Raw genomic sequence first — 21,417 nt, forward strand, 5'->3', positions numbered from 1 at the left:
ACAAACATGGTAATCTGAGGTACAGCAGCCACAGGTTGGGTTTTCAATAAGTTTTACTGGAGTCAGGTTAGCCCAGTAAATACAGCATGTGGCATCACGTGAAATTCTAACTTTGTAAATATTTCCTGCTGCAAACTTTAAACTTATATCCTAACACAGGCTCAAGAGTAGAATTAATTATAGACTTGCTGGAGATTTATGTTTTCTTCTAATTCATGGAGAACATAATAATATAAAAATTGATCTGCTGGATCAAGGCAGTGACCCGTCTAGTCCAGTGTCCTATTCTTACAGTGGCCAACCAGATGTCATGGTAAGCCAGTAAGCAGGACTGGAGCTCTTTCTCCTGCTGCAGTTTCCAGCAACTGGTATTCAGAAGCATGAATGCTGCCTCTGACTGTGAATGTAGGACTTAACCATTGGGGTTTGTTGCCTTATCCTCCATGAATATGTCTAATCCTCTTCAAAGCCATCGCAAGTTGGCAGCCATCACTGCCTCTTGTGGGAGCAAAGTCCATACTTTCATAGAATCACAGAATCATAGAGCTGGAAGAAGAAGAGGAAGAAGAGAAGAGTTTGGATTTGATACCCCGCTTTATCACTACCTGAAGGAATCTCAAAGCGGCTAACAATCTCCTTTCCCCTCCTTCCCCACAACCAGGGCCAGCCCTACGTGCAGGCTGGGTGGCGCAGGGCACCACGGCGCCGGCCCGCCAGGAGGGCGCCGCGAGCTGCGCCCACCCGCTGGCCGGCTGGTCCGCCGCGCAGCTGCGCCTGCCCGCCCGCCCCGCAGCAGTGCCTGTGGCAGCCGCGCGGCACCCACCCACCGTGCTGGGGAACGGGGCGGGAGGGCGCCGGAAGGATCTGGTGCACCACGGCGCCAGGGGCGCTTAAGACGGCCCTGCCCAAAACAGACACCCTGTGAGGTGGGTGGGGCCGAGAGACTTCAGAGAAGTGTGACTAGCCCAAGGTCACCCAGCAGCTGCATGTGGAGGAGCGGAGACACGAACCCGGCTCTCCAGATTACGAGTCTACCGCTCTTAACCACTACACCACACTGGCTCTCAAGGGCCATCCAGTCCAACCCCCTGCCAAGCATTTCACTATGTGCTGTGTGAAATACTTTCTTCTGTTTGTCCTGAATCTTCCAAGGTTCAGCTTTATCCCCAAGTTCTAGTATTAAGAGAGGAGAAAAACTTTATCCACTTTCACCTCTTACTCACTTTTTTCTCTAAACTAGAAAGATCCAAATGTTGTAACCTAATGGAGTTTCTCCTTCCCTTTGATCATTTTGGCTGCCCTTTCCCAACTCTACCATTTGCTTTATGAGGTGAGGTGACCAGAAGTCTACACCATATGCTAAATGTGATTGCACCAGAGGTTTGTATAATACACATCATTTGTAGTTTATTTTTGTAGTTGGGGATTCTTAGAGGTCCCTTATACAAAAGTTTTCTCATGTTGCTTGTAAAGCACTCTATCAACATGAGTTCCCTGTCCGCAGAATTGTTAGATCAAACAGATTTATTGTTATGTATAAGAACAGGAACAAAAAACAATTGGCCACACACCCGTTATCTGATAAAACACCTCTTCTGAGCAACATCTCATAGCTTGCTGTGTTCTTCACCTTGTTTTCCATCGAGGTGTTTGCGGAAGAAGGTCTGAATCCGACCCCATGCATCCACCTGTGCTGCGGCATGAGCCCTGGGCTCCCCTCCCCAGATCACTGGTTTGCCCACCAAGAGATGCATTGAAGCTGCGCACATAGGAAAATATGGAGGCTCAATATAATGTCCTGCTCCAGGATAGCAAATTATCTCAGGTTTTTCTTTTCCATGAGCCTGTAACCGCTTGGAGGCTTCCACAGCAAAGAATTCGCTCTTAAAGTTGTGGTCATCCTGGCCTACGATGAAGAGGAAGCGTCCTTCAGCCTTCTCCAATGGAATAAAACTTTGGCGATCGGGGCCCTCAAGTGGGTTGTTCATTACATCCAGAATGTCAGCAACACCAGACTTGTCAAGTTTGACCCGCTCTGCATTGAAACCAAGAGGTGGAATGGTGATGTCCTTGTAGCGCAGTGTTGCAGCTACATTGGCCACAGAGCCATTAATAGTGACTGTAACAGTGACACCCTTTAAGAAAGAGGCCATAGAGATACACAGGTCACCACCTTTTGAGTGTCCCAGCAGTCCAACTCCTGGACCTTTAACCTAGAAAGAGAGAAAGAAAGAAAGAAAGAAAGAAAGAAAGAAAGAAAGAAAGAAAGAAAGAAAGAAAGAAAGAGGTGAAACGGAAACAAGATACATATGTTCCCTCCCTGCACATGACTAAGCTGTGGGCAAAAGCTCATGCTGCTCACCCTTAGTTTGGCAAACAAACAAACAAAGAAACAAAATGTGCTGAGCAGAGGACCATTTAACATTTCCGAACAATTAATCACAGTGACTGCCCAAGGCTTGCCTGCTTTGGTGATTCTTTGCAGTCATAAATGGGGGAAACTGTTGCTGTGGACTTTAACCTTTCAGTGTTGTTTTTTTATTTCAGGAGCTTGGCACAAATAATGAATTTAAAATATTAGTGCAATACAAGTAAGCATGTGATGATCAGAGTTCAGCTCAGAGAACACTCTCAAATCAGCAATTCAACAGCTCTCAGAATAAGAATACTATGGAATATATACTTCTGCAGACAACATACACCTTCAAGCTATCACAATTTTTTGCTTCATGACCCCTGCAACTAGAGATACATCAGGTACATTCCCAATGGATAAACCTCCCCAATTACTTCTAGGACTGATGCAGTACCATCTGCACAACAGCATCTGGACATTCCCTGTCATGTGGGAATACACATTCTTGATGTGGAAATCCCTCTCCGCTGGAGTAATTGGCACAGCCTGAGGTGGCACATCTTCTGAAAGCACTACAGGATATTTTGGCCCTCACTGGCTTGTTGTAGCTACAATTAAGCTAATATAGGGTGGTTTTAATCTGTGGTACTTTATTCTAGGTCTGTATTTGGTTCACGTTTTAATAGTTTTGTAACAATTTAAGAGGAAACCACAGGAAAGCTAGGAGAGCCACCAGACCATATGCATGTCTATATGAAAATAAGGCCCACTGTTCAGAATGTCACACTCCCAACTAAAAGAATCGTATCCACACCTGCTTGAATGTGAGCTCAGTTGAACTCAGTAATTCAGGCCCACCCTTTACATTTAAAGCACATTCAATACATGTTTAAAGCACATTACTTTCCCCAAAGAATCCTGGGAACTGTCTTTTCTTTGGCAATCACTCGTAGCCCAATAAGATTGTCTTCCATGAACACAGTCTTAACATTGAGTCCGTGAGTGACTGTGGAGGCTGATTCTGGATCCACATGTCCTTCCACAGTGGGGACATAGATTTCCGGGCAGGAGTCTTTCATGGTGAAGGTTTGCCAAAAGTGCCTTCCTCTTGGCACGTTTCTCCCTTTTGTCCCGAGTTCAAGTTTCTTCAAAGTCCATGATATCTTTGTTAAAGGCTGTTCTCCAATTTGCCAGTGTTTCCCAATTGTCAGTGTTTATACTACTTTTTAAAGATTTCCCTTGAGAGAATCTTTGAACCTCTTTTGTTGACCACCAGCATTACACTTTCCATTTTTAAGTTCGGAATAGAGTAGTTGCTTTGGAAGACGATAATCAGGCATCCGAACAACATGACCAGTCCAACAAAACTGATGTCGAATAATCATTGTTTTGACACTGGTGATCTTTGCTTCTTCCAGTACACTGGCATTAGTTTGCCTGTCTTCCCAAGTGATGAGTAACTTTTTCAGAGACACCGTTGATGGAATCTTTCAAGGAGCTGGAGATTGTGTTTATAAGTGTCCATGTTTCACAAGCATACAGTAAGTTTGGTAGTACAATAGCTTTGTAAACAAGCATTTTGATTTCCCTGCGAATGTCCTGGTCCTCAAACACTCTGCACTTGGTGAGTTGGGGCGATAACGCAACATTGTAGTTTCCCACCCCCAACAAAGTTACAATTCCCAGTAACTGCAGTTGCCAGGATACTTTGGAGGAAGCCACATGTTTTCAATGTGCCTTAGATGTGCTTCAAATGTATGGTGCAGATCTACACACAACACTTTCTCCAGTTTCAAATGTAGCACCCTCAGAAACCTGCTATTTTTGTGAAGGCTGTCCACATATGGCCCTACCTTTGGATGTTTCAGCATATAGTTCAGAGCGTCTTCAAAATACTCCAGATGAAATTCCTTCATATCTTTGGGAAGATCTTCATAAGCATAATAGGCCAATGCTAATGTTACAAAGCCATAATTGGCCATCAGACAGGCTCGGTATTCTGAAAGTCCTCCTCCAGTTCCTGAAATATCAATGATTCCAGGAAAGGGACCATCACCTTTAAAAGACAGAAAGAAGTTGCATTATCTTTATTTAGACTTCTTTAGAATTCACCTTATTGAAAAGAAAGCCTAGCATGAAATCACATAATTTTATTTTTGGAAGGAACCTTGGAGATACTGTAATTTAACTCTGACCACCTGGGTTGAAAAGACCCTTTTTGATGACCCACTTTGATGGCTGGATCCTTCATAATACACTTTTCAAACCTGTTCATATTAGCAGATCAAAAGCAGAGAATGAGAGAGTTTGGAGTCTGAAGTGCCAGATGAGTTGTTGAAACAAACCCACGTTTCCCGTGAGCAAGGCTTGCTACACAATACAAAGGAATAGGCAAGGTACAGGGCTGGCCCAGCACCATCATTAGACACAGTAGGGCAAATAATCAATTCCATCTCTTTACACCTTGCAGTGTGGGCCCTGGCCGGGACAACTTCTGCCTCACTATTTGTGAAGTCTTTTAAGGTGCCACCAGACTTGTTTTATTGCCAACACACTTCCGCAGCTCTTCCTCCTCTTCCTTAATTGTGGGTTTTTTGTTTGCTTGCTGGGTGCCATATCTGTCTCCCTTTCTGAGCAGGAAGAAGAGGGTGGAAAAATCTTAAACTAGGGATGTGTGTGCGTGCCCTTCCCAGAAGTCGTTGACCACAACCACTCCCATGATCTCTCTGACACTTGGCTCCGCTGCCTGGGACTAAGGAGTCCTTGGGAATGCAAAAACACGTGGGGGAGCCGCAGCTCCTCCACCCTGGCGTTGGCTCCCAAAAAGTGTGCGGGTTTCAACGACACGAAGCGCAGGAGCGTCTAGAAGCCTTAAGCGCGGGGCCAGAGTCCGCCACTCACCCGGGGGCAGGAAGAGGGTGGCGCGGACCCGCCCGTCCCGCACGGGGATCCTCTGGACGCCGGCGCGCAGGAAGCCCCTCTCGTGGGTGCCCTTGGCGAGGACACGTCCCGCGAGGGCCGGCTCTCCGTGTCCTTCGAGCACCTCCAGCTCCAGCCTGAAGGGGCGCTGCACGTCGCGCTTCACCAGCCGCCTGAAGGGCTTGCGCGGCTTCAGCGCCCACAGCAGCCCCATGGGCTCCAGGCCGGAGAAGCTGCCGCCCTGCAGCGCCGGCGAGCGGCTCAGGTCCAGCTGCCCGCTGCCGTCCGCCCGGTAAAGCGCGAGCGACTCGAAGGGCACCCCGCTCTCGTCCTGCAGCGACGCCCGGAGCGTGACCTCTTGCTGGGGCCGCAGCCCCGACACCGAGATACCCAGCGGCTTGTCGAAGAGGCTCCGGCCGGCGGGGGAGAAGTCGATCCGGGCGCCCATGAGGGAGGCGCTAGTGCAGGCGGCGCTCTGCGCAGGTCGGCTTGGGCAGCTGCTGGAGCGGCGAGATACCCAGCTGGGTCTGGTGGTCCGCAGACGGAGTCCCAGGCCGCGCCTCCAGAACAGGCGCAGAAATGAGACCATGGTAGCGGGACGAGCTGTCAGGCGCACGCAAACCAAACGGCGGCGCCCCGCCTCGTGGTTTCAAATTACGCAACAATTGTTTGGAAAGGAGATTCGTTTGGCACGGAGGGAGGAGGCTGCTCTTCGCACAAGGCCTTCCCCCCTTCTGCCAAATGGTCGCCGTGCATTCCGAATCCACCGAGTCCTCTCTAACTCCTTCATTTAATTCAGTGGGGTTCATGGGCGTAGCCAGGATTTATATTGCGGGTGAGGCCGGGTCAATGCTAGGGAGCCAGAACCAAGTTAGTTAAGTATTTCTATTTATTTACTTGATTTTGGGTGTGTGTGGGTGTGTGTCAGCTTGCACCCCGTGCCTCCCTTGGCTATGCCCATGGTGGGGTTTACCAGATTTAGATCCTGATCCTGAACCTGAATGGATATCTTAAAAGGTAAAGGGACCCCTGACCATTAGGTCCAGTCGTGACCGACTCTGGGGTTGCAGCGCTCATCTTGCTTTATTGGCCGAGGGAGCCGGCGTACAGCTTCCGGGTCATGTGGCCAGCATGACTAAGCTGCTTCTGGCAAACAGAGCAGCGCATTGAAACGCCGTTTACCTTCCCGCCGGAGCGGTACCTATTTATCTACTTGCACTTTGTGCTTTCGAACTGCTAGGTTGGCAGGAGCAGGGACCGAGCAACGGGAGCTCACTCCGTCGCGGGGATTCAAACCACCGACCTTCTGATCGGCAAGCCCTAGGCTCTGTGCTTTAACCCACAGCGCCACCCGCGTCCTTAACCTGAACATACATCTTACATGTATGTTTATTTAATTAAGAAAAAGTTATTTATGCCTGAGGTGCAGATGTAAGACTTCTCTCTCTCTCTCTCTCTCTCTCTCTCTCTCTCTCTCTCTCTCTCTCTCTCTCTCCCTCGTTTGCTTTCCTGTTGATTGCCATGTTATATGCTGAAAATTAACAAAATATTAGGTTCGGAGGAAAAGCAAAATGGCCCCTCGCTCCCCACAACCAGAGTGCTGCAGCAACCAATGATAAAAATAAAAAATAAAGGGTAGGGAGCTTCAAATGATAACATTCATGTTACAGGAAATTTGTGTTGTAAACAGGAAATTCATGTTGTAAATATTGCCAGGACAAATGCCAGTGAGCAAAAGTTTGCCTTCTGTATTTATTTCATGTACGTAATGTATAATAATGTCAGTTTGATGCACCCAACCTGACGCATTCTGGAGATCTCAACTAACTTGAATGCTGAAAGCTTGTGCACTCTAAGGTAGTTCAATAAATGTTACTTCACTAGCTTTGTTTCTCTCCGTGATTTAAAACAACAACAACAACTTGTGAAACAGCAGGTTTAATACCAAACAGCCAAAGGGAACTTAGCTTGGGAGCTCTATTTAAAATCAACAAATCAAATTTGACAGAATGTGAGTACATCATTTGTAGCCCGGCAACAACTGTACACAAGTAGAAGGGAGGTCTGAAGAGACAAGAATCTGATTTCTAATGTACTGTACATGTATTTCCAATTTACTCCTGCTCCTACAAGAGCAGATCTGTGAAAGAGCCATTCTGAAAGGTTAGTACAAACTTTTCAGTCTTAATAAAGAACAAGAACAAGAAATACCCTGGATCCAAAGAAGTAGGGATATGAAATTAGCTGAAGTTGGGAGTGGTTCAGATAAAAACAGAGATTCTTGTACAATATTGCAATGTATATTTTACAGCTTAAACTTAACAAAAGATTGCAGTGAACAAAAAAGGTGACTGCCCACAGTGGCTTGTAGTAGTTTAATAGGCCTAAGTTCCTAATGATGGTAATCACAACATTTTTAAAAAATGATTGTTGAAAACATTTCCATACAGTAGTAGGAATTAATGTAGCATATTGTATAAATATTACTGTATTTTCTCAATTTTAACGCTCACCTTTTCTGGCCAAATTACATTGTGAAAATTAAGGGTGTGTATTAGATAGATTCGATGGCACTTTTACATTGGCCAGCAATTACATTTTTGGTTTCAAGGTTTTGAAAATTGAGGTGCACATTCGATTTGATGGCACATTAGACTCAAGTAAATACGGTATGTTCTTAAACATGTATGTTACTTTAAGAGAAGACAGCAATAACATTTTGGGGCACCTTAAAGATTAACAGACTGACGATATGATTAAAAAGTAAACCCCATTAAGCCTAGTGGGGTTTCTTCTCAGGTATAGATTACAGCCTCATTGTGGCATAAGTGTTATGAGAGGAAGTGAACACTAAAAGAGGAAATAACAGGGTTATAAACTAGGACAAATGCATAGTTTTAATCATTAAGATTAATATTTAATGCAGTTAAAAATTCCTAATAACTCCTCATGAGCAAGTTTTCTTTGAACCATAGATCCTTAAATTATTCCAGCTCATGTATTCAAGGCAAGAAGCAAGTCCTGCAGGGTGCAAAGCTGTCAGCAATAACATTTGCAAATAAGAAATGTTAATAGCACTTCGGATTGGATTAGGGTACTGAAGAAAAAGCAGTATTTGTGGACATGAACTGACATTGTCAAGTGCACAATAATGGGATAAAAATCTTACCTCTTGATGCAGAAAGGAATAAATATTGTCAGCACAGTGCATGTTGTACAAGTGTAATAATCACTGGGAAGAAAGAAAAATATTTTTTGTTTGTGTGCCAGGGCAAGTTATGCTTAGTTTAATATCAGAGATTCACAGCAGCATCCTAATGACAATTACCAGTACTTGGACAGGACTTAAAAAAAAAAAGCTAATGCTGCTGTAGCTTCAGCAGAGCAATGGTTTAAACACAGACAGGTTCATTTGTAGGCATAGCTGCCAAGTTTTCCCTTTTCTCGCGAGGAAGCCTATTCAGCATAAGGGAAAATCCCTTTAAAAAAGGGATAACTTGGCAGCTATGTTTGTAGGTTGTACTACAGAGTAATAGGCTATTGAGGAAGCAGTACCCCTAGGATCCCAAGTGCTGACATGAGTTTTAACCCATTCTGGCGCATGCCTTGGTGACAAAATAGGTGACATTAGACTGGTGAAGCAATATGATAACATAGTGAATGATAATTTCCCACTACTCTCTTTCTGCTTATAAAGAGCCAGAAGCAGAGAACAGCAGGTGGGCTTCATATTGTCTGCCTTGAACAAGCCTTTTCAGATGAGATCTCTCCCAGTCTGCATCTGTATTAGAATTGTGTTATGATAGGTTTTTTATTGGTCTTTGATGCCCTGGGTTTCTTTGGTAGGAAGGGTAAGATATAAAATAAATCATGCATGATAGCATCTCCTCCTCCTCATCCCACATCACATTGCATCCACCATCAAAGGTAAATAGGTCATCATGGAGATTCAGCGATACCAGCATTCTGCAGTGATAGCCTGTTTGGGGAAGATTTGCGGTGTTGGGTGTTTGCTTGAATCAGGCTTCCTCAACCTCGGCCCTCCATATGTTTTCAGAATACAGTTCCCATCATCCCTGACCACTGGTCCTGCTAGCTAGGGATCATGGGAGTTGTAGGCCAAAAACATCTGGAGGGCCGAGGTTGAGGAAGCCTGGCTTGAATCTTAAAAGAATTGTCTTTTACAATCTGATAGGGTTATTTATTTTCTCACTGTGGTTTAGGAGAGGCTCGAGTGTCCGCTCAGAAAACAGTGGGATGTCTGTTTCTTTACACAGCCGTTAAGTCTAATTTTTTAAAGATTTATGAAAAGTTAGCCACTAGTGAGGAGTCTCACCAGTCTTGAAAGGATGGAAATACCAACTTTTTTCAAGAGCAAAAATCCCTTCCCCCTTGAGTCTAGTCTGAAGGTCAGAGTTGACAGACAGAGCTTGCCATCTCGCAAGGCAATGCTATCTGCAATGAGGGCAAAAATGCCTTTCATGTACCAGAGAGATGTTTGTCATGCCGAAGAGCATTATGCAGAATACCGGAAACGATGCCTCCAGAATGCAGCCAAGAATCTATATTTTTCTAAAGAAGCTGTTTACCACAGAGGGGCAATACTTCGGTCCTTTAAGGACTATGACCCCAGAGGGTTGTATGATTTTTCCAGTGTCATTCAGAGAAAAGAAAGCGAAAATGTTGTTGTTGTTAAGAAGAAGCAAAGGCGACCAAGTAGGCTCAAACCTTTGAAGAAATTACAGTCCCTAGTAATGAAGCCAGACACTCCCCCTCCCAAGGAAACCACCACTGATGTTCCTGTCTGCATGGAAGAGCTTATCTGGAAAGCCAAGGTGGAAAGCACACTTTCAGAGCCAAGTCTCCTGGTACCCATTCCACCTCCTCCACCTCCTCCTTCTTGTGATCCTCCTTACACACAGGCGTTCCTGACGGAACCTCATGAGATGTTAGGAGACCTGAGAATCAAGAGGTCAAAAGCAAGACCCCAGGGCAGCACAGTCCATGAGCCAGATCACGGGGACCTGAAGTGGGAAGGAACAATGTTGATGAAGTTAAACAAGGCTACAGCTCAATTCATTGTGAATAATCAGCCCACCTGGGGAGGCTGGGTTCAGGGTAAGCCACCGGGTTTCAAGAAGCAAAAATATAACTGGGAAAGCATCAGGTACGTGCTTCCTGATGAAAGTGATGTGGAATTACTGAATCAGATTCAGGCTGAGGATGCAGTAGTGAAAGGTCATATTCAAATTGAAGAGATGAAACCGGAGACACCTCTCTCTGCTTATTATTATAGGTAAGGCAAATAAATACCTGTTTTACTGGAGCATCAAGGTGTGTCACATTTACCGGTAGATGTTAATCTCATTATTTGGAAACATGGGATTGTGCATGGGATTGTGATATTAGGTTTAGCCCCATACCTTTTTGCAATAAAAGCTGCTCTTTCCCCTCACTTTCCAATCTTCATTTGAAGGATGATGGGACAAAATATGGGTTTCTGTGACACCCCGGTGAAGGCCATTCTATGGGTAATTAGCTAAGTAAAAATACAGAATGTATGTTACAAAACAGCTAAAAATTAACATTTGTTGTTTAGCCATTTAGTCGTGTCCGACTCTCCGTGACCCCATGGACCAGAGCACGCCAGGCACTCCTGTCTTGCACTGCCTCCCGCAGTTTGGTCAAACTCATGTTCATAGCTTCGAGAGTTTTTAAAAAATGTAAAATGGATACATATGGCGGGAAGTTACTAATCCAGCTGGGAAAGCTGGTCAGAACAAAAATGCCTTCAATTGCTACTAGATATTGAAAATATTTGTTGCCCTGCTCTGAGTTACTATGGAGCAGCTTTCTGAAATCTTTGGAACTTGAAGGAGACTTCATTATCCTGTATCAGTTTTTTCAAAGGGATCACAGAATCAGTTATTTGAGCACAGTCTGTTTTGTTCAAAACCACCATGGTGCTCTCAGATACCTATGGTACTTCGCGTCCACCAAGGCCTCCTAATGTTTTTATGCATTTTTTAATTGATGGTTGGTTTCTTGGTTGGGAAAGGTGCCTATTTTTGAGGAGTGGACGTTGCTTGTTTGTTTTACTATGTTTTTTGTGGGAGGGTCTTTTAGTTGAGGGGAGTGTGTTACTAGTTTTACTTCTGTTAAATTGGTACCACAACACTTTCTCAGAATTCCAAAAAGGCTGGGGAACTCCTGCATTAAAAGAATGACCTGGAAAAGAAAAGAAATAAATAAATGGCCAGGATAACACTAGAAAACTATTGTATATATTCCTACCCCACTGTTTTCCCTGACAGGGGCTCAAGGTGGCTTACAGATAAAATAAGACCGGCCAAAAACATAGAAACAATTAAACATTAATAGAATTAAAACTATCTATCAATAAATACAGCATAGTACCAGCCCTTTCATTAAAAGCAACCAGCTCCCAAAAGCCTGTTGGATTAAGAATGTGTTCACCTGCTGGCCTCAGGTTCTCCTTTTAATAAACAAAGGTAGAGTAAAGTAGGTCACAATTCAGTAAACTCTGTCCTATTTGCAAAAAAGATCTTACGGGAATTATACTCTGAAGGAGGAAGAGTGTCAGATAAAAGGGGCAGTAATTTCTAAATGAAACATTTACTACATTTGCTATGCTGTATCCCTCCCTGGGAAAAATTAAGAAATGTGGTATTATCAACAATGCTGCTGGTGTAAGTTGAGGTTGCTGAGATCATGTATGTAAAATGCTTTAAGCACTTGGCAACAGCAGTTATTTTTGTATACATTGGGTCTATACAACTTGTGGCTCCCCAAGCCAAATGTGCCTGTATTGAGTGGTGTTTCTGCAGACCCTGGCAGACAGCAATGGCATGGGATTCACTGAGGCTGGGGCTTCAGGGATGCTAACCAACCAACCAAACAGAAAAATAATTGTTTGGTTTTTAGGGCAAGTGCCAAAAAAGAAAGAGGCTAGGCCTCACTCTAGATTTGCTCCCCCCCTTTTAAAGATGGATTCTTTGCAGCTTTTACATATACTTGCCACTGGGTGCGTTGGGGGGGGCAGAACTCTGTTTTCTGACAGGCCACACTGAGTTCTGTCCCCAAACTTTCCTGAGACCAGTGCTTTTTTTTCTAAAAAAAATGTTTAGGGGTACTCTCATTTTCCTACTCATATTGAAATACTGCCCCTCAGTTAGGCCAAACTGATTCACAAAATTTTGAGGGGTATGCTTACCCCTGCGTCCCCCCAGAAAAAAGCACTGCCTGAGACTGCTAGCCTTTATGCCAGCGTGGTCCCCCTCTGGGCTTTGCCCAAGGGCCCTTCTCAGGTACCCAAATTCTTTACTTCAAGAATTGACAACCCTACCTGGTAGGCTTCCATATGTGTGTGGTGACCTGCATTCTTGTTCTGAGTGAATTAGAAATTGTACAATGCTCTAAGCCAGGCACCCCCAAACTGTGGCCCTCCAGATGTTTTGGCCTACAACTCCCACGATCCCTAGCTAACAGGACCAGTGGTCAGGGATTATGGGAATTGTAGTCCAAAACATCTGGAGGGCCGAAGTTTGGGGATGCCTGCTCTAAGCATTGTTTTGTTTCTTTCCACTGTGCGCCATGTCTCAGCTGGAAGTATGCTTCTCATTTCCCAGAGGGCCATCTTTCCACATGAGAGGGCCTGGTGTGGGAGATTCAGTTGATATAAACAAAACTGCGGAGCAAATACCAAAGAAGGATCTTAGATATCTGTCACGTACTAAACTTCGAGAACGGCTGAGCGCCCGGGTTGGAAAATACTCATACACTACCCAGAATGTGTTTGAACAAGAGATCTATTTTGGTAAGTAGAACTATAATTCCTTTTGCTTAGCATTGTATAGATATGAACGATCCAAGCATTAGTTGGATCCAATATTATTTGCACAAAGATCAACTGCATTGGATCAACTGTGGGATTCATACAATCACAGATCAATACATTTCTGGTGATGCTTGGTAGCCTGTGCATATCCTGTAATTTTTCTGCCATCCCATCCTAAGTTGCTCCCTGTCACATTTTTAAATATTATACATAGCTAAGTCCAGGAAAATTAGGAGAAAACTATTTGTATGCACTTATTTTGTGTGTTATTTCAGTTTTATTCTAATCTACTTTTAAAGACCTCAGCAACCTTGGGAAGGCTGAATTATAATGACCAGACTATGGCCTCCCAGTAAGCTTTGTGCTGTGCTGTGATTTGAACTCCCCAGGACTCCCCCAAGTCTAATCTAGAGGTACAATGTGATGCACTCCAAACATTGTGCACTACTTTTCCCATGAGGTCCAGCCAGCATAGCCAGTGGTCAAGGATAATGGGAGTTGCAGTACTCAATATATGGAGGGCATGACATTGCTGTAACCCCTACACCACACTGTCTTTCATATGCCACCAGAAAGTTCTGGGCAACAGGAACTGAATCATCCATGCCATCCCTATCTAGTTGTGGTTTCTTTTGTCTTCTGTGTGTATTTAGGGTCAGCCAAAATTGTCCATCAAAAGACCAAGAAGGATCTTATCGTTATGGATAATCATTATGAATATCATAAACAGCTCCAGCAATGCTACCCACGACCTCCAGAGGTCTGGAGCTTCATGCCACCAAAAAAGACAGGTAAGAGGCAGTTACGTACTTGTTCCATCCCATGGGTCCAAATACAGACTGGGACAAAGGATTGACTGATGCACCAAAGGATCCAGCTGTAGGGATTCCAAAGAAAGAGGCACAGAACACACCAGACATGTCAAGAGATTCACATACAGCAATGCAGGATTCTTTGCCGTGGTTCTCCACTCTGTCTTAGGGTGACTAGGAAGGAAAGCAGTATGGGGAGGGGGGGGGGAGGCAGACAGACAGACTGAGGGAAGAGGAGGGGAGGTGAAGCAGAGCAGACTGGACCCCGATGGCCACAGAGGAAGTCACCAACGGTGTGTGCAAGGCAATGAAAATCAAACTTTTTGAGTTTCTGGTCTATGGTCTCTCCTGACTTTGGAGGTGTTGATGCAGCTCCTTGCCAAGGGCACAGGGGAGCCGAGGTACACCTCTGCCTATTCTGTGTATTCTGAGATAGATCACTGCTCCTGCTCTCTACACAGGGAGGGCCATGTTAATCTTTATACTGCATTCTTCTACCTTTCAATGGGAAGCTCCCCTCCCCTCAGTTATGGCAGTGGTGGACCTTGGGGTATCAAATTTCATCACACCCTGTGTGATGGCAAAATTCAGCACTCCCCACCCCTCACCTCCCGTAACCTCCTGTGGTGCCCCTGAGGCTCCTTGCCCAGTAACAACCAAACTGGTCACACTCCCCTAAATCCGCCTCTGATTGTGGTCCCGTCTCCTCTGCAGGAACAGGACTTTTGGGGAGCTCTAGTTCCTTACAAAGCCAATTGTTGTTCCTTCTGCTTTACTTTCCCAAGACCAAATAGGATTGAAAGAGAGCCTGGCTGTTTTTAAAAAAACCTTAGTTGATTTCACAAAGCGAATGAATTTTCCTAATAATAAAAATCCTTAATTGATTGGTCTGGTTTGATTTACCTGAATTAATTTATTGTTGGGCCATCAGCCACACCACTGCCATTTTTCTCAATTATTTTATAAGCTAGTGCTGCAAATCTCCACATGTGAGCTGGTCGTATTGTTCAAGGTTGAAATAGTCTTGGTGCTTAAGCCTGTTCCAGCTTTTCTTTCTGTGTCTGTTCATTTCATTGTTGGCAAGGGTTGATATGGATTGCTACTAACCAATTTCCACTGAAATGCTGCTGGTTCAGTTCATAGGGTGCAGAAGGGAGCCATCCATTGGGCAGCGCTTCCCTCTGTCATTGAACATTTCACCAAAGTGAGCGACGCCAAATCCCTTGAACCATCTACGAGAGAGAGAAGATATTTGTATGGAGAGACTGATCTAGATGTGTCTGAGGAAATCTGTATCCGTAAGACTATGCTGGAACAGTGGAAGGCTGCTTGGAAATACGGTGAGCGTTTTATTGTCCATAGGCCATTAAAATAACGACTGTTTTCCTTTTGATTATCATTGTTATGGCCAATAGTGGTTAAATGACATAAGTAACTTGTTTCATTAGATCAGCTGATAAAAGCTTGCAAACCCACATATTTGCAATGGATATTCACACCTATGGGTTTTATTGTGACATTTCTATTCTCTCTTTTTTTGTAAATATTTTTTTTATTAATTTTCAATTAATAATATTCCAATTGGTAACAAATCAGAACAAATTTTGCTATATCATAATACAAACATTAAGGCCAATTATGCATTCCAAATTAAAAAAAAATCAAGGGGACTTCCCATGTTCTGGATGTCTAGAGAAAATCTCTTTCAGCTATTCCTGCATTCATCTCTCTTGTTTTTCCCCAGTTTAATAAGTCCGATCTTAACCCATTGTTTTATCTTCACAGTCCTGGTGTAAGACTCTCTATCATGTCCAACAAATCCATATTTCTATTAACATGCAGGAGGCAGTTTATTATGTGTTGTTTTCCTTCAATTGATTTTCAGCATAGTCCTCTCAGTGGCCTGATCTTTCATTTCACCATTTTATGTTTCAGACTCTGGGCTCTCACCCAACCCTCTCAGCACATGCCAACTCTCCTTCTTTTGATAAGATTCATGGCGCAGCAATCTTTGAGTCTTTTAATGAGTTACCATTCCAAATATGAGTCTCCCAGTGTTCCAAATCAGTGTTCCAAGTTAGTGTTCCAAATGTTAATCTTCCATCAAAAAGCAATGCCGTGGGGTATATTTCAATAATTGTTTGGTGATTGTTTAGTTTAGCTCCTCTAAGATCCAAGCTTTCTCCCCTGGGCCCTAGGGAAGCCAGCCAAAATCAAGGATTCACCCTCATGTTCACATTACACCATATATTAAAAAGAAAAGTCCATGCAAGCAAATGCAGTTTTATTTTTATTTTTTTATGTGACATATTCCCCCAATTATGTCCTCAGCTCCCCCTGGGGAGAGGCCATTCCCCGCCCCCTCCTGTGCCACAGCTGCCACGTGACATTTTTCTTCTCAATGCTCAGGTCCGCGATGGTATTCAGCAACTATAGAAGGATTAATCAGAGACTTGGCAGATGTGCACATTCAAAACCGGGTCAATGCTATACTTACCTGCGCAACTGCTGTGCTTGAGAGGCCCCACGCAGTCCACGATGGAAGTGATGAGTCAGGTATAAGCAGCTTCTACTGTCGTAACTTTTGTTGTGGTTTTTCTGGTATAGCAGGCTGGCAAGGTGGTACAATTGTTTAGGGTTGGAATACAGACTATCATGGATCCAAGTACCCCTGGTTTATAGACAAAACAGCTAGGGTGTCATCCTACCCAAATTAAGGGGAATGCTTAATATAACACAGTAAGACTTACTTTCCAGTAAAGATGTATATGATTGCACTATTAGCATTGTACAGTTGAAAACAAGCAATCACACTGCTCCAAATATTTGGACCATATTATCTGAATGACTAGGTGCCAATGTTGTAGGGTGAAAAGCACTGTCTTTTACTTTGGGTTCTTGGCCAAATCATAGAATTTGTATTTCCCCATGTTTCCCAGCGGTTATGCTTTCTTCTGTCAGAATGGGAAGGCTTTTTTTGGAATGAGTACTTGAGAACCTTTCTGAAATCATCAGAGCACAGGGTCTTGAAGAGTGCCGTACTGTTTTCATAGTGAGCATATTTATAAAATGAGTGCTTAATGACAAACAATAAAAGAAGCACCTTGTTTTTAAAAGCGGGCATAGTTTCTGCCTAGGAAGGCAAAAATGTTTACATGCGAATGTTCTGCTCTTTCTTTCAGTACTAGGGATAGAAACTGGTGGCAAGAATTTAGAAGTTGAAGATATACCAAAGAAAATACAGCCTTTGCTTAGAAATACATTGTTTGATAAGGATGCTCATGTGAGAATGGCTGCTGCGCTGGGCTTCTACGCCATGGGGGAGCGGAATCCAGTGGCACGGGCCATCATGAAGGATGCTCTGATAAATGGTTGGCAAAATAACTTTCCTCTTCCTTCCATATAGGAACTGTTTTGTGGATATCAAGCATCTCCAAAGCCATGAAAACATTTTCTCTGGCAAAGAATATTCAAAAAGAAGCCAGACTAGGGCCTGAATCCAGCTATAGTTAGACTGTAAATCTACATGCATGTGCCTGAGGACTCAATGGGGCTTACTTCTGAGTGTATAAGTATACGATTGCACTGCCAGTCACAGCTAAAGCTGCAATCCAAAGCCCTGATCTGGCAGGCTGGAAGGGGTTTGGTTGAGGCAGAAATGTCCTTCTCCACAGCCCAGGCTGGCTCTGCTGCCCTTTGATGACCTCCACCACTGTGGAGTGTCTCAGTACACCTTCTTCTTCTTCTTTGGTGATCACTCGTAGCTGAGTAAGATTGTCTTCCATAAACATGGTTTTAAAAGGGAGTCCGTAAGTGACTGTGGAGGCCAATTCTGGATCCACACGTCTTTCCATAGTGGGGACATAGGTTCCCAGGTGGGAGTTGATAATGGTGAGGGTTTGCCAAACGTGCCCTCCTCTTAACATGTTTTTCCCTTTCTTGAGTCTGAGCATCTTCAAAACCCATTACACTTTTGGTAAAGGCTGTTCTTCAATTGGAGCACTCACAGGCCAGTGTTTCCCAGTTGGCAGTGTTTATATTACATTTTTTAAAAAAGATTTGCTTTGAGAGAGTCTTTGAACCTCTTTCTGGTCACCAGCATTACGCTTACCATTTTAAAGTTTAGAATAGAATAAGAAGAGTTTGGATTTGATATCCTGCTTTATCACTCCCCAAAGGAGTCTCAAAGCGGCTAACATTCTCCTTTCCCTTCCTCCCCCACAACAAACACTCTGTGAGGTGAGTGAGGCTGAGAGACTTCAGAGAAATGTGACTAGCCCAAGGTCACTCAGCAGCTGCATGTGGAGGAGCGGAGACGCGAACCCGGTTCCCCAGATTACAAGTCTACCGCTCTTAACCACTACACCACACTGGCTCTAGAGTACTGTAGTTGCTTTGGAAGATGATAATCAGGCTCAGTACACCAGCCCCACAGTGGTACCTAGCAGAATGTCCCCTTCTCCTAAAATGGCCTTTTCAAAGATGGGGATGGGTGTGCGGCTGGACTAGCAAAGGATCCAGTGCGCAGTGAGCTGGCCTTTCTGCCATATGTGATGGCAGTGAGCCCAATCAAGTCTTCTTTGCTGTACCACCCTGGGAACTGTAGCAGTAAAAGGGGCATTCTCCCCTCTCCCATTACTTTCCATCCTGGCTGGCATAAGTTAGAATCATAGAATTGTAGAGTTGCAAGGGACCACGAGAATCACCTGGTCCACTCCCCTCTGCAGTGCAGGAATATTTTGCTCAACATGGGGCTCGAACCCACGACCCTGAGATGAAGAGTCTCACACTCTGCCAACTGAGCTATCTCAGAGTTGCTGGGCTGTGGATACTGCAGTGGCTATGGCACTACATTAATCCCTGCTGATCTCCCTGACCCACTGAGAACAACAGTATTAATCATAGTTAGCTGGATGTTTTAAGAGAAAAAGAGGATATGCGACAAAATGTCACCTTCATGCTGCCTCAGTGTAACTTTTTCAAAAATCCTGCTGTGCTTACCAGTAACTTTCTTAGACTGCAAACACTCTAATAATTAAAAGCAGTGTGTGTATTAAACTAAAAGTTTTATGTGTTCTTGCATCTGATCCGGGATGGCTAACCTGTGACCCTTTAGGTCTTGTTGGACTCCAACTCCCACTGGCTCTAGTCAGCATGACCAGCCCCTAGGGATGATGGGAGCTGTAGTTCAGCGAGATCTGGAATGTTTCAGGCTCCCCGCTGCTGCATTAGACCAAGCTGGAATGAGAATCTTTTTTATATACTGTACTAGTAATTCTTGTTTTGCTATTAGGTAATAGTACAGACAGTTGGACTGCAGCTCAAGCCCTGGCACTGGAAGGCAATATACATTTCTATGTAGTGAAAAGGATCCTGACTCAAATTTTTGAGCAGCAGGATGATGCCACAGAAGACCAGGCTTGTCTTTTATTATCTCGACTCAGCCGACAAACAGTAAGTACCAAGGCTCAGGTGAAAGAACAAGCCGGAAACACACAACCATTGTGGCCTGCTGGTACTTATTTGACTCAGGCTTGCTCACCACTGTTGAATACAGACACTGGACACTCTTTGTAGCACAAGGCATGCATGTTGCAGAAAAGACAGGTGTGAGACTTGTTGTTCTACTTTGGTGGGCTTGGGCCCAGGGGGCAGGTTCAGCTTCCTTGCACAGAATCTCACAGGGAACATTCACATCAAAAATTGCTATACACAACATATTTTTCCATGGGGATTAATGATAAACTTGTGAACAATGGCATTATTTCTCCCTGGATTCCAAGTACAGTGGTGCCTCAACTTACGAATTTAATCCGTTCCAAAGGCACCTTCGTAGGTCGAAAAATCCGTAAGTCGAAAAGCGCCATTGGAAACGCGATTTCCCATAGGAATGCATTGGAAACGGAAAAATTCGTAAGTCGGAGCAACCCCATCTAAAATTTTGTAAGTTGAAAAAAACCCGATCTAAAACTGCCGCGGTTTCTGTTCGGATGTCGAGAAATTCGTAAGCGTGCGGCCATTTGCCCCACTCGTAAGTCGAAAAATTTGGTTGTCAAGTCGTTCGTAAGTCGAGGTACCACTGTAGATTAGTCAGATGACCCTGGTTCCATTATTTGCAATATTCCAGTCCAGATTATCACAATGCCATGGACAATGGCTTCCTTCACATTGTGTTTTCTTTTTAAAGGGTGTGTGTGTAGTTGAAATCTGAATGGGAAATTCCTGATTTAACATTAGTATTCAGTATATGTATATATTTTTTTAAATGGTTCCAGCAGGACATCTGTTTGTTATATACAGTACTGTCACAAACAGGGATAGTTTACCCCTTTTCCCTGAGTGGTGAACAGTTACAGCAGCAGTCTCCTTCCTTGTAACGAAAGAAAGCACAGGAACTGATGGTGTATTTGTAATTATCTGGATATTAAGATCAACCTCTGAGGCCTTGCTCTGAGTTCCCCACATCATCTGAAGAAAGGAAGGTGATGAGCAGAGACAGTGGCTTTCGGTTGTGGCCTCCTTCTCCGGAGAAGTTTTGCTGGTGCCATATTTGTTTTATACTCAGTGCCAGGTGAAAACCTGTTTATTTGCCCAGGCCTTAATGGTGTATGTGTTTTACAATGCTGAAATTGTTATCTGCTTTGTTGATACAGCTTAGTATTTGTTATTTGTTTAGCACTAAGAGTTTCAGCTGTAGAGTGTCAATCAGGTCAATTAGTACCAGTTCCTCAAAGCAAACACCATGCTTTGAAGTTATCACACATCGTTATCTCGCAGTCAGCTCCAAAAATGGTCATCGGTGGTCCTAACTCCTCTCCTTAAAATATCGGCAAGCCTATCTGTCCCTCTTCTATACTTCAGTGCGTTCTGGCTTTCCACTGATTGGCTTACTCTTCCAGGGCTTGGTTCATTGCTTACTGGCATCCGAATTGAACAGCTACCAATGGAAACATCGGGTTTTGGCCTGTAAAACATTTTCACGTATTCCTGGGAGTGTCAGCCAAGTAAGTTATGCCTCATGAACCTAACATAAGAGAATATTGGTAGAGCAATTTTCATCACCGAAGCACTAGCAGATTCAAATATTCCGTCTGAATGGGAGGCTTTCCTTTTATGAGCTTCTTAAATTAACTTACCTTAGAATCCAAGCCTGCACTGTGTGTAGGACCACAGCTCTGTATATGAGCACTGGGGTTGGGATGCACAAGTTAAGGTTTCTACTGCTGGCAGAAATCCTAGGCTTGCCAAAAAAATATCCATTCCTTCCCAAAGGGCTACCCAACAATGAAGGGGGCCAGCTTCCTTGATTCACAGACTTTTCCAGGTGTCCAGGCTTTCTACATGGCTCCCCGCAGAGATGCTGACATCAGAAACAATTGTACTCTTTTAAAATGATGCCTTGTTGTTGTGGGAATGTTAGGGATGTGGGTTAGGATATATTATTAGATCGATCCTATCCAAGCTTGTGTTGT

General features: G+C 44.1%; 2 protein-coding genes across 5 annotated transcripts in view; one reads left to right on the plus strand and one right to left on the minus strand.

Annotated features, from left to right (window-relative positions):
- Positions 1 to 406: 406 nt before the first annotated feature.
- On the minus strand, positions 407 to 5,949 carry LOC118083818 (acyl-coenzyme A thioesterase 1). Of its 2 annotated transcripts, XM_035112731.2 has the most exons (4): positions 5,258 to 5,949; positions 4,210 to 4,412; positions 1,572 to 2,213; positions 407 to 546 (listed from the first exon to the last, which is right to left on the minus strand). In XM_035112731.2, the coding sequence occupies exons 1-3, from the start codon at positions 5,862 to 5,864 to the stop codon at positions 1,608 to 1,610; spliced, it is 1,416 nt and encodes a 471-aa protein (XP_034968622.2). In that variant the 5' UTR covers positions 5,865 to 5,949; the 3' UTR covers positions 407 to 546; positions 1,572 to 1,607. The 2 variants fall into 2 exon arrangements, with proteins under 2 accessions (XP_034968622.2, XP_034968613.2); XM_035112722.2 differs by lacking the exon at positions 407 to 546 and having other exon boundaries at positions 840 to 2,213.
- A 30-nt stretch (positions 5,950 to 5,979) lies between these two features.
- HEATR4 (HEAT repeat containing 4) overlaps positions 5,980 to 21,417 on the plus strand; it is a 35,547-nt gene continuing 20,109 nt past the window's right edge. The window contains exons 1-9 of one of the 3 annotated variants that reach the window (XM_060274373.1): positions 5,980 to 7,438; positions 9,471 to 10,571; positions 12,925 to 13,112; positions 13,787 to 13,924; positions 15,082 to 15,285; positions 16,355 to 16,501; positions 17,128 to 17,316; positions 19,239 to 19,399; positions 20,845 to 20,949. In XM_060274373.1, the coding sequence (XP_060130356.1) occupies positions 9,625 to 10,571; positions 12,925 to 13,112; positions 13,787 to 13,924; positions 15,082 to 15,285; positions 16,355 to 16,501; positions 17,128 to 17,316; positions 19,239 to 19,399; positions 20,845 to 20,949 (2,079 nt within the window). In that variant the 5' untranslated portion in view covers positions 5,980 to 7,438; positions 9,471 to 9,624. The remainder of the gene's footprint in view (positions 7,439 to 9,470; positions 10,572 to 12,924; positions 13,113 to 13,786; positions 13,925 to 15,081; positions 15,286 to 16,354; positions 16,502 to 17,127; positions 17,317 to 19,238; positions 19,400 to 20,844; positions 20,950 to 21,417) is intronic. The other 2 variants (XM_060274354.1, XM_060274438.1) reach the window with 2 other exon arrangements.

The sequence above is a fragment of the Zootoca vivipara genome, chromosome 1, assembly GCF_963506605.1.
Source record: "Zootoca vivipara chromosome 1, rZooViv1.1, whole genome shotgun sequence".
Classification (NCBI taxonomy): domain Eukaryota; kingdom Metazoa; phylum Chordata; class Lepidosauria; order Squamata; family Lacertidae; genus Zootoca; species Zootoca vivipara.